Here is a 12,190-nt window from a genome sequence, read left to right on the forward strand (position 1 = left end):
GGAACTCGCCACATGGGCCTCCTCCATCTCATCAAGAATATTGTAAAACCAGTCCTTCTGCTTCTCAGTGAGTGGCTGTTGGGAGATCCTTGTAGGCAGTTTGACCCCGGGGTCAATGTTGATATGGTGTTTCCACCAGTCGACATACAGTACCTCCGACATCGAGAGTGCAAAGACGTCTGCATACTCACGGATTAGACTACGCACCTGCTCTCGTTGAACCTCCGACAGGTCCGGCCCGATCTGTATCTTGTCCAGGATCTCTTGTACACGCTTCTCGTTATAAGGGTCCAGCACGCGCATTGACTTGTTGGTTCCGCGATCGATCTTGAACTCCTCCGTCGTTACTTCTCCCAGCGCATTCACCTGTTCCAGCTCAGGTTCTGTCCCTATGGCTTCTGGTTCCACCGCTGCTGCCGCCATCTCCCGTAGCTCGTCCAGTTTGTTCCTCCATCGTCTCATTCCAGCTTCCGAATTCAACCATGACTGCACCTCGATTGCCTTCTCCATGTCTGCTAGTTGGAGTATCTTTTCCACCGCTGCTTCCCGCCTGCGCTGCCTCCATGTCGCGGCACCTCTTACCACTCCTTGCCTCCTGACTTGAGCGCGGGACTGGTGACGTTCATCATTGCTCGATACACGCCCGGTCTTGTGGTGGCGACAGTAGTTGCTCCCAGCCTTGTGTGTCGGACTGGCCGGCCTTTCGGGCCTTTGTCGATCGGGGCTCCCGTTCTAGCCCGGTGAAATCACTGTAGTTGTCGTTCTCACTGGCATCTGCGGCCTCCGTCAACGGCTCGACAACCAAATACCTCGCAAAGCGGGTTTCTCCCCATGGTACATCTCCGTGAAGCTCCTCGACGCGTTGGTGCTCATCCTCCAGTTGCCTGTCCTCATCCGCCAGCATGAGAACTTTCATCTGGGCCTGTTCTGCTTCCGGTGTTATGGTCACTGTTGTCCGCTGAGGTTTCAAGATGGGGTATGGGTGTAACCGCAGCGGTTTTGGTCCTGTCCACATGGTTGGTGTATATCCAAGCCCTGGGAATGGCAAGGGTTGCTCTGCTCTCCGTCTGAGCTGCTCAATTTTCATCTTCGCGCGCTTATCCCGTTTCCTCAATATCCGTTCTCGCTCTTCACTCTCCCATTCGGTTTGACCATCCCCGCACAGGTTGACTGCTGGTGCTTCACCCTCATCCGTTCCCCGCTCGCTGTCTATAGCTGCCTCTGTGTCCTTCTCGCTGTTCTCCGGCTCCACACACATTGCTTCCACCTCCTCCTTTTGTTCGCTGCTGGGCTTCCCATCCATTGCCAGTGGTGTCTTGTCGTTCCGTAGGATTGTTTCATTGTTATCTGACTTGATGCTGATCTCCTCCCGTTCATAGTTATGGACTGCCCGTACGCTCCTGAGCCAAGGCATACCCAGCAGTACTTCGAAAGCATCCCCGCAGTCAAAGACCTCAAATTGGCCTGGTACACAGACTCCGCCGACTGATACCTCGCCCCACCATCTACCTCGCAGTCGCAGTTGTATACCATTCGCCACTCGTAGCATAACCCTTGATGGCTTAAGGCTACCGAGACAGTGTCCGTACTCTTTCCATTTTGTCAATGAAATGCAGTTACGCATCGACCCATTGTCTATTTGTGCCGTCATCCGGACAATGTTGTTATTAGGTCCAATGAGCTGGATTCTTTTCCGGAAGGCCCGAACACTAGAGTACTCGGACTCATCAAGGCTGAAGATTGCTGCTGGAAGGGACGTCGAGTACTGGATAACAGGTGTATTCACACGCGCACAGAATACAAGTGGATCGTATCTAGTAACGTCCCGGGCATTTTCGAATTGTCTTTGAGTTGTTTCCGGGGAATTAGATATCGGAGCCGCACCACCCCTCAAACGGTGGGCTCCTCCCCATTTCCCAACTGACCCTCCAGTTCATCATAGTCCACATCCGCAAGCAGGTCGTACGGGATTTCCTCCCCCTGGAACACTGATGGTTGCTCCCGTTGAATGCGCGCCACCTTCATCCGTATCCCACCCTCGACCGTGGGCACCGGTGTCCCGGTATTGCAGTTGGTTGCTCGGTGTGCTGGGTCGGTGCGCAAAACCACACCGGAAGCATTCTCCGGATCCTGGTGGTAAAGTTCCGGGGCGGAATGGGAATGTCCCATAATCCGGTCTGGTCGCTGCCTGGTTCTTTGACAGCCAGTCGTTGAAGGCCGTTTGGTATTGCTGTTGTCCCGCTTGGTCATTCTGGAATATACGGGGGTTCTGAAGTATCTTGTGGACCAGATCGGCGTCTAGGGTTTGATCTGCAAAGTGTCGAGTCGATGTACGCCCCTCCGACGGGCTACCTGGCGTCATTGCCATCAGTTGTTGCGTGAATGAGCTTGCGCGTATCGTTGACCCGCCATAGTCTGCCGACATCCTTTCCTGCCATGTGCGGCGTCTCCCTTGGTCCGTACGCTGGGGTGTCATAAACGGGTCTGGCGTTCTCGCAGGGGTGTATGGTGTTGCAAAGGCTGCCCTTGGTGTTGGAGCTGCGGTTGTCTGAGAGATCCTGGCCGCTGATATCAGGTTGTTGCGAGGCGAGCGGCCTTGTATCCTCGGGCTGGCAAGGGATAGGCTGTTACCGAAAGTGTCCGCAAATCGGCTGGGGGCACTTGGTACCGCTTCAAAGCGGCTCTGCTCTTCCGCTGCATCTTTCATTTGATTGCTCGTCAGGCCTTCCACCGCTGCGAAGTAAAGGTCCCAACTCGTGAGTGTCGATTCGTTGAGGTAGCGCCTCAGCGCCAGCGGGAGGTTCTGCCGGACATCGCTCAGCATGAGCATGTCGCTGTCGCCCCCGAGATCCGCGATGAGCTTTCGGCTGTGTTGAGCCCATGCTACATGCGCTTGCACTGGTGTTCCGTCTTCGTCCTCCCATTGCTGCCCCAACATTTCTGCCTTTAAAACATTCCCCTTGAGCTCTTCGATCACGCTATCCTTCGACCTTGACGCTGCCTTCGGCTTGGGCCACTTCCTCGTAAACGCCGTCTCCACTTTTGCCCATGTGTTCTTGTCCGCTTCCGCTATGCCCTCGTACCACACTTCTGCCTCTGAGCCCGGCTTCAAGCTGTACTTGAATCTGTACCGCTTCTCCTCATCCACTGCATCGAATTTCCACCCTAGTTGTAGTTGGCGCAGCCACCCATGTGCCTTCTCGTTTGTACAAGCACCCGCAAATAACGTCGGGGTGGTAGTTGGTGCCATCTTGTCCTCTTCTTTGGCTTTTGGTGTTGCTACACTCGTAGCTTTTGTCGGTGGGATTTGTTGGTTAGTGTGCGCTATGTGTGCCACTCTTTCGGGCACTGTTTCGTGGTCTGGCGAAGGTGTTCGCTCAGGCGTAGGCTGCCAGTCTAGGTTTGACCAGCTCGAGACTGGGCTGGGTGTGTCGTCTAGTGTTGTGTCGGTCAAGTTTGTCTCTGTTCTGCGGCGTTCGCGTTCAGCCGAGCGGCGGTCCCTGGGTGTCTGTAGTGTATCTTCTGTATTTATGCTGTTGCGCTGCGTTCGTGCTGCTGCGCGCTCCGTGTCTTTAAGCTTCTTGTATGGCGCTGAAGCCAGCGTGTCGGTGTCGAATCCGCTCTCGTCACCAAATGGAGAGGGCCTGGGGGCGCGAGATGATGGCGAGCCTTGAGAAGGGGACAAGGCGCGGTAGCTCGGACACGCGGTCCTGCGAGATGGTCTGTGGCGGAAAACTCTGATATGTGTGACTAATACATCTGAATATGGAAGGAGCCTGGATCCCAGCACAGCCACACCGCCGCTAACCACGTTTACCCATCCATGTGCACAGGGCTGGTTCGTTTCAGCAGGTTTCATCTACGCACTCACCCCCGGCCTCACCTTCCTCTCCTCCCTCGCCGTCGCCGCGTGCCTCATGCCCACAGACCCGATTCTCGCCATCGCGATCATCGGCGCTTGCGCTTGCGGCAGAGTAAGTATTTCAAGCACTGTGAGTGTGGTAGTATTACAGTGGCCATGTACATATGTAGTACCCTGCAATAATATCTAATTTTTGTTCATTTGCATTCAGCTAATCAAGTGAGACCATCGGGTGGCTTGTATATATCCTACCAAATATGCTATATGGTGCCTCCCTGGATGTCCAGCTGGTTTCCAGACACTCTGGACCCAGAGTGGATCCATTTGCAACCAAACATGGTAACCATGTGGCACTGATCCGGGAATCAGCTGGGCATCAGATGTATCCACCGGGAGTTTTCCGACTGTGTCACAGCCGGAAACCCGTTGGCGGTGTACAGTGAAGCAGACTTTTTCTTTCATGTTTGAACATAAGTCAAACATAAGTATCAGACAAACATGAGACTTGTGGTCATGCTATTCCTGGTGATGCCATGGATGTGCATAATCAAAGGAAAGGAAATAAATTGAGAAATAAAGGACAAGAGAAAAGATATTAAATATCAGAAACATATCAGATGTGACTGTGACTGTAACACTACCATTTTGGGTTTAGCTTTACGGTAGGATTTATTTAAGATTGAATACATCGGTCCCCATTGCTTGTTAGCGTGGATAGTCCGGGAGGAAGCCGCGGAGGAGGGAGATGGTGGTTGATCGGGCTTGTCACATGCTAATCACATCAATCAGCTGGCTGACTCATCGATCCCTTCTTGTCACTAACTTCCATGTCGGAACTCGCGCCGGAGTTGCAAAGCATGTGCGTCCGCCTCCCCGTCATTATGTGCATCTCATCACGAAGGCAGGATCGCGGCGGCCTTCCTGCCGTACGAAACCAGCGCGGCGAAGCGGGCTGTGCTGGACGCGATGCTGGAGGTGCTGAATGCGACGATGGACGGGCTCCGCGCGGAGCGGAACGGGATGGTGCCGATCCACCGGCTGCCGAACGAGCTGCTCGTGCACATATTCAGCTACCACCCGGCGTGGGACGAGCGCGGCCTGGCGACGCGCATGCTTGTGTGTCGGCGCTGGTTTGGGGTCGTGCTCGACTCGCCGACGCTGTGGAGCGTAATCGACTTCGACTGGGAGGGCGTCAAGTACGGGTCGCTTAGGCGGCGGCTGGTGCGCTCGAAGGATGCACCGTTGCGGGTCAATATAGAGCGGCTGAAGCATACGGGCATCACCGAGTTGCTGCTGGGCGCTTCGAGCCGGCTGCAGCAGCTCAGCATAGCGGGGGCCCGAGAGTGCATGGTCGACCTGCTGGAGCAAATGTTTGCGCAGTCATTCCCGCTCCTGCAAGATTTGGCGTTGGAGATGACAGACTACGGAGCGGAGGAGGAAGAAGAATCGGAAGGGTTCCTCGTGGACTTGGAGCTGTCTGGTGCACTGCTCTCTCGAATGCCAAACCTCTACGCGTTAAAACTGGTCAACATATCGACGGAATGGACCTCCCTACACTCATTGCGCTATCTCACCATCAACGCACGCAAGGCCAATCTCGCCAACCCCATCCATTTCCATGTCCTTCTTTCAATACTGCGGGAATGTCCCGAGCTCGTCGAACTGCAACTCGACTGTGTGCTCATGCCAGGGACACCAGAGCTGTATTCTGTTGTCCATCTTCAACGCCTCACGCTCCTGCATCTGCGCGACTCCTGTTTCTTCATCGAAGACATCCTCAACTATGTCGTCTTCCCTGGCAATACGCGACTCTCGCTCTTCCCGCTGGGCATCAATGACGGCAGCGACATCCGCGCGCTGCTCGTACCGATACGGCTACACCTGCGCTCCCCACTTTCCCCCGCGCCAGAGGTCATGTCGTTCTCGGTCCCGAAGAGCGAGGACGGCGGGGTCATCTCCAACTTCAAAATCGACTTCGACACCGCCGCCAACCACGCCCGCGGATTCAGCGACGCCCTCCAGCCGCTGCTCGGGCTGAATTCCCACCCGCCAACCGCACGGTCGCTGCGGCAGATCCTCGCCAAGATCATGCACGCAGTCCCCACTCAGCGCGTCACCCACCTGAGCGCCGAGATCGCCCATGACATCAGCGCCAAGACGTGGGCGCTCGCACTCACGCACCTGCCGAGCCTGGAGCGGGTCGACATTTTCCTCGAGAACAGCGCGGCGCAGCTGTGTCAGGCGCTCGCGGGTCTCAAAAAGGCACCCCCGCTCCGGCTGATCCACGTTTCGGATTTCACGCACGGGCCCGACGAGGATAAGAGCTACGTGGCGCCGTTCCTCGGCGAACTGAAAACGCTCTTGCAGAAGCATAGGGATGCGGGGAGGACGGTTGAAAAGCTGGTTTTCAAGTTTTATGCGTGGGGTGTGGAGAGGAGAAGCGAGCAGCCGCTCGTGGAAGACTGGTCCGAGATCAAAGCGCTGGTCAGAGAACTCGTTGTCGAGGAAAAGCAGTGATGATAACGGTGTTTGTTGACTTTATTGCACAGTTATTTTGTTCATTACTGGTCTTCAATGACTCTGCATTGGACCAGCAATGAACAGCATTTGTCCACGATGCCTGGTGAGGTGTGCAGAGTCAGCGTCATAATTCCGCAGATCTAAATCTAAATCAACAAAACAAGGATTGTGACGAGGATGTGACGGAAGCTGAAACGCCATCAGCGGGCTTTACTCAGGACGACGACGACGGTTTCTACACCCACTGCGACCTGCATGCGGCCGCGGAGCAGCGCCTGCTGCGATGGTGCCACAAGCCCTGTGGTTCCTGAGCTAGCACCCATTCCTTTTCCCCGCTGCTGGTCCTGCATTCTTCGTCAGCGCATTTCAATGGGCGCAGTTTGAATCTTTGACAACTCACCAGCTATGACGCACACTCTACGTATGTGGCGTTCTCGCTTGACCCCATACAGTGAGACTCACTGGTCGGACCTAGGCACAGGGTCCGTGGGCAGCACATATGGCGCAACGCCGCGGCACTGGCAAATGCTCGCTTGCGAGTCGCTCACACGGGTAGATCCGCCGCACGGTTACGGTTATCACGCATGTCAAAACTCTACTCAAAATTCCGCCACAACACAAAATTAGATACGTCAAGGGGCTATAATTAATCAAGGCTCAATTCACTCCAGTTCCGGTGGGCTCTGCGACAGAGGTGCTGGGGCTCGCACTGGCCAAGACTCGTCAGCACAGCGAGAAAGGGAGGCAAGAGGGAGAGCGACGGACGTCCAGGTGACGACTCTTGTCGCCTTTGCGAAGTACGGCGGCTGCTCGATGAGCGTGTTGAATACGCGGGTTGCGGTGAAGACGGGTGCGTCTGCGTCTGCCTGTGGAAGACGCAAGTTTTAGTCATCTGCTCAGCCAGGACAACGGACGGGACGACGTACCGCAGAGGCAACGAGCGCGAGGCTGGCGAGGATGACGGCGAAGCGGAAAAGCATGCTGGATGGGTGATGGCCAGGGGCGGGGATGGACTGCTGGAGCTTATAAGCAAGCAACATGCGGGCGGCCTCTGTGTGTCCATTCCGCGCATCACCGAAACAACAAACTTGCCCCTTGTCTGTCAGCCGCGCACCCACGGCTGGCAGGATCCGACGGTCGTGCGACACGGGATGCGTCATATCGACAAAAAATGCCTCGTTAGTTCCCTTTCGGGAAGATATTGATTTCAAGGTAAGTATTGAACAACTTGAATTTCCTTCCACCCGTTGATTGATATGGCCTAACTCTCTGGCAGCCATACAACAATCCAGAGCTGAATCCGGATAAAAGGCTCCGGACGCTTTGGCGCAATTGTGTTCTGCGAAGCGGGACACCGTGAATTCTGCCCGTCACTCGCTACAGACGAACGTCCGGTTTCAGACGCGACAGCTCGGCCATCGCTGACGTCGATATCTGGCGGTCCGTGTGCCCACGCAGAAGCAGCCTCAATTATAAAGGCTCGTCTACATTCCATTCTCCCAACGCTCCGACCTTCCCTCAAGATGCTCTCGCGGCGCATTGCCCTGCTCGCCCTTCCACTCGCGGCCACGGCCGTCATGATCGGGCCCACCGCTGACCTGGTCTGCTCTTCTTCCTGTGCATAGTCGCCCGCTCAGGCTTATTGCTGTGCAGCACATCGTGAACGGTGTCGTCGCGCCAGACGGCTTCTCGCGGAATGCCGTCCTCGCTAACGGGCTCCTCCCGGGACCGACGCTCAAGGCGACGAAGGGCCAGACTTACAACCTCAACGTGATCGACCAGCTCACGGACGCGAGCATGCTGAAGTCGACTAGTATCCACTGGTTAATATTTTTTTCTTTGTCATGAAGTTTGTTCACAAGCGACACTCTCAGGCACGGTTTCTTCCAAAACAACGGCTGGTCCTGGGCCGACGGGTACGTGCCTCGGTCGCCTCATACTCTGCCAAGTGCTGACGGCGCAATGCAGCCCGTCCTTCGTGACGCAATGTCCTATCACGACAAACCACTCGTTCTTGTACTCGTTTCCCACGGGCGACCAGGCAGGCACGTTCTGGTACCACAGCCATCTGCGGCGGCAGTACTGCGACGGGCTGCGCGGCGTCATGGTCGTCTACGACCCGCTCGACCCCCACCGCCTCCTGTATGACGTCGACGACGACACCACGATCATCTCACTCGTTGACTGGTACCACGACCCCGCGCCGGCACTGGCGATTCCGCCGACGCTTGTCTCCACGCTCATCAACGGCCTGGGGCGCTACGCAGGCGGGGTGAGCATCCGTTGAATAGTCTTTTGTTTGTTCTTACAAGTTTTCAGCCCACATCGCAGCTCGCGGTTATCACGGTGACGCGGAATGTACGATACCGCTTCCGCCTGGCGTCGCTCTCGTGTGACCCGAACTGGGTCTTCTCGATCGACAACCACACGATGACGATCATCGAAGTCGACAGCGTCAAGTAAGCCTTCCTTCCCCTACCTTCGCTGAAGCTAAGCCACGACAGCCACCTCGCTCACACCGTCGACTCGATCCAGATCTTCGCGGGGCAGCGCTACTCGTTCGTGCTGAATGCAAACCAGCCGGTGAACAACTACTGGATCCGAGCGCAGCCGAACGCCGGCACGCTCGGCTTCGCCAACGGCATCAACAGCGCCATCCTGCGGTACGTCGGCGCGCCGGTCGCCGACCCCGCGACGCCGGTCGTGCCGAGCACGGCAGCGCTCGTCGAGCAGGACCTCCACCCGCTGAACCCGCTCGCGCTCGTGCCCGGCCTGCCGTTCCCGGGCGGCGCGGACATCAAGCTGAACTTGCAGATCGCGCTTGACTTTACGACCTTCCAGTTCACTGTCAACGGCGCGGTGCGGGTATTTTTCTGCATGTGTTGCCGTGGTTTTAACCGTGGTTTGAGTAGACCTTCACGCCACCAACTGCGCCGGTGCTGCTCCAGATCCTCAGCGGCGCGCTGACTGCAACGGACCTGCTCCCGCCCGGCTCAGTCTATGTTCTACCCCCTAACAAAGTGGTCGAGGTGTCCATCCCCGGCGGGTCTATCGGCGCGCCGCATCCGATCCATCTCCACGGCGTGCGTCCTTCTCTTGCTTCCGCTCTTGGTACTGATGATGGCTGTGATAGCACAACTTCCATGTTATCCGCAGTGCCGGCAGCTCGGCGTACAACTTCTTGAACCCCGTGAGCCGCTCCGCGGTGCTCTTACTTACCGTGTTATGCTCACCGCGTTCCGCAGCCGATCCGCGATGTCGTCTCGACGGGCCCCGACCTCACGTAGGGATTCCACGCTGCGATGAATTATCACTGACCTTGCGCGCGCTATAGCGACAACGTCACCTTCCGGTTCGTCACCGACAACGCCGGCCCGTGGTTCCTGCACTGCCATATCGATTTCCACCTCGACATGTACGTCGTCCCCTCAAGCGTCTACCCCGACCATGTTTCGCTGACCCTGGCACAGCGGGCTCGCGGTCGTCTTCGCCGAGGACACCCCGCATGTCACGGCCTCGCAGCCGCCGGCGTGGAATGCGCTCTGCCCCGCGTACGATGCGCTCGCGCCGGGCGACCAGTAGAGCCGCCGCCAACTCAGGCGCTTCCTATGTATATACTTATTGATATTGTGAACTTGGGTCTCTGAATATAGTCTCTTGCCCTCAGTCAAGTCATCCCAAGAGTCATCCCATGCAATGCTCCGCGGCATACTAGGTATTCCTTGTCATTCCAGAGTCCAGACAGACCCTGCTTTGCATTAATTGACAAAGAGCCTGAGAAGACGTTGCAACGATGTAATCAACATGAGTTCTGCACCTGATTTGTAGCAAGATGTAGTCAAGTGTAGCTATAGTCATCTCACCGTGCCTTTCAAGGCGTCGTGACCCGAGATAACTATAGTGTAGCTAACATGTTACGTTGTAAATTTAACTTTAAATGAAAAATACTTTATTTGGACCAATGCTACCAGAAAAATTACCAAAAAGTAAAATCACTAATTGTATGTAAGCTATGGGCCATTAATATACACCCTCAGTCAAGGTCACATATTCTTGCGACTACTTGGGGCACCGATTGCCAGCCGCCCAGATGGTGGAGGGTGCTGGACATTTTCGGTGCCGTGGACAATTCGGGGGTTTGCTCAGCTCGCTTTGTGGAAGCAAAGGGCCGCCGCAAATTGTTGCCAGGCCAGTCGCTCGAGCCCCATTCCTGGGGGTACTCAGCCTGGGTCGGGGTCCCCCATCGGGTCCTCAGCGGTCGGAAAGGGAAGGGTCGCGCATAGCCATTGCCAGTGGGTATCATTTATTATTATTATTATTATATTTTTGTTTGGACTTTTCCCTTTTGCAATTGACATATTTTTTCCCTCTCGTGTGTTCTGTTGTGTGGGCGTAAGGGGATCACTTAGATTCTGTCAGACTTCAGGTCAGGCCGTGCAAGGTCTCTCCCAAGAACGTGCGCCTGGAACAGAACAGACAGATGTGTCAGGCCTGCAAGCAGAGCGAGCAGGGTAGATCAGCACTGAAGGGGCCTGTTAACTCAGTCCCTTGGCATTGTTGGTGGTCGAAGGTTCGAATCAGGTTGTTTTGGGCCTGATAAGTCGGTTATTCCTCCTTGCACAGAGAGAAGTAGTTCTTCAGACAATCTAAGCGATAGAGTACTGTCCTATTTCGATCAAGTGTCCGGGGGGTGTAACGCGTAACGCACTATGGCCGGAGAAACAGGTGTCCAGAGCCCGAGGGAACGCGTAATGGGTCAAAATCTGACCGTGTCCACAGTGATAAATGCTAAGATTTTGTGCATTTTTTGCCTCTAATCAGACATTTAGACGTAATTTGAAGCCAAAATGGCCAATTTGAAGACTTGGGAAATTTTTTTGAGATTCTATCCCACTTTTGACCAAATCCGTTACTGTCCGGACATGGCTGTAACACGTAACGCTCCCCAAATGGGTCCTGTCCAGAGGCCCGCGTAACGCGTAACCCGGACAGTTGATCGAAATGATACAGTACATGGTACACTATTGCGCGTTTATATATGCGGGCCCGCAAAGGGGTGATCGGACACCCTGGCCTCTCCTGCTCCTCTTCGCCCCCATTCCTGGCCGCAGAGGGGACGATCGTACATCCCTTGCGGGCCAGGCACTAATCCTAACCTCCTAGCACTCCTCCCCAGTCCCCTGGTGTCGAGTCGTTCTCAGTCACGTGCTTCCCACATGTGCGTTCCTCCTACTGGGGCGTCTGTTCCCTGTCGTCACGTGCTGCGTGTTGCGGACCTGCAACAGCCCGACACCAGCGCTGGAGCAGATGGGCCAGGTCTTATCCATGACAGACTTTGCCACGGGTGCCGTCCTCTTGCAAGAGCAAGAAGGGAATTGGGTGTCTATTGCATTCTCTCCTGGGCCATGAACGACACCGAGCGCAACTACAACATCCACAATAAGGAAATGCTAGTGATTATGTGGGCCCGAACTGAATGGCGCCATTTGTTGAAGTTTTGATGGTCTCAGTGTGACTTGCCGGAATGTTCTGGCACTTTCCACCTTATGCTGACTGATATTTTCCTGATTCCCTGAGAATATACTAGAAGAATGTATAACTAGTATATAAAACAGAATAGATAGTCAGCGTAGGGCATTGTTTGCCCTAACGCACAGATTCCTAACCGGAGTGTGATTGCAAACAGATTCCTCGCTCACTTTGATCCCATCGGATCACCTCGGAATTTCAACACCATTATCTATAGAACAGAGGAGAAAGGCGCTGATTTGGACCGACCACAAAAACCTGGAATACTTCATAACCGCC

At 55.3% G+C, this 12,190-nt stretch overlaps 2 protein-coding genes across 2 annotated transcripts; both read left to right on the forward strand.

Annotated features, from left to right (window-relative positions):
- Positions 1–4,674: 4,674 nt before the first annotated feature.
- On the forward strand, positions 4,675–6,379 carry MIND_00579100 (F-box domain-containing protein; the record flags this gene model as incomplete). The annotated part of the gene is made up of 2 exons (XM_037362552.1): positions 4,675–4,721; positions 4,768–6,379. The coding sequence occupies exons 1-2, from the start codon at positions 4,690–4,692 to the stop codon at positions 6,377–6,379; spliced, it is 1,644 nt and encodes a 547-aa protein (XP_037220473.1). The 5' UTR covers positions 4,675–4,689.
- Positions 6,380–7,905: 1,526 nt separating this feature from the next.
- MIND_00579200 (Laccase 3) lies at positions 7,906–9,964 on the forward strand (the record flags this gene model as incomplete). The annotated part of the gene is made up of 11 exons (XM_037362553.1): positions 7,906–7,983; positions 8,036–8,205; positions 8,257–8,298; positions 8,351–8,654; positions 8,702–8,841; positions 8,887–9,241; positions 9,295–9,465; positions 9,516–9,572; positions 9,628–9,665; positions 9,717–9,797; positions 9,853–9,964. The coding sequence occupies 11 exons, from the start codon at positions 7,906–7,908 to the stop codon at positions 9,962–9,964; spliced, it is 1,548 nt and encodes a 515-aa protein (XP_037220474.1).
- Positions 9,965–12,190: the final 2,226 nt, after the last annotated feature.

The sequence above is a fragment of the Mycena indigotica genome (assembly GCF_014461135.1).
Source record: "Mycena indigotica strain 171206Taipei chromosome Unknown Mind.scaff0005, whole genome shotgun sequence".
NCBI classification, from domain to species: domain Eukaryota; kingdom Fungi; phylum Basidiomycota; class Agaricomycetes; order Agaricales; family Mycenaceae; genus Mycena; species Mycena indigotica.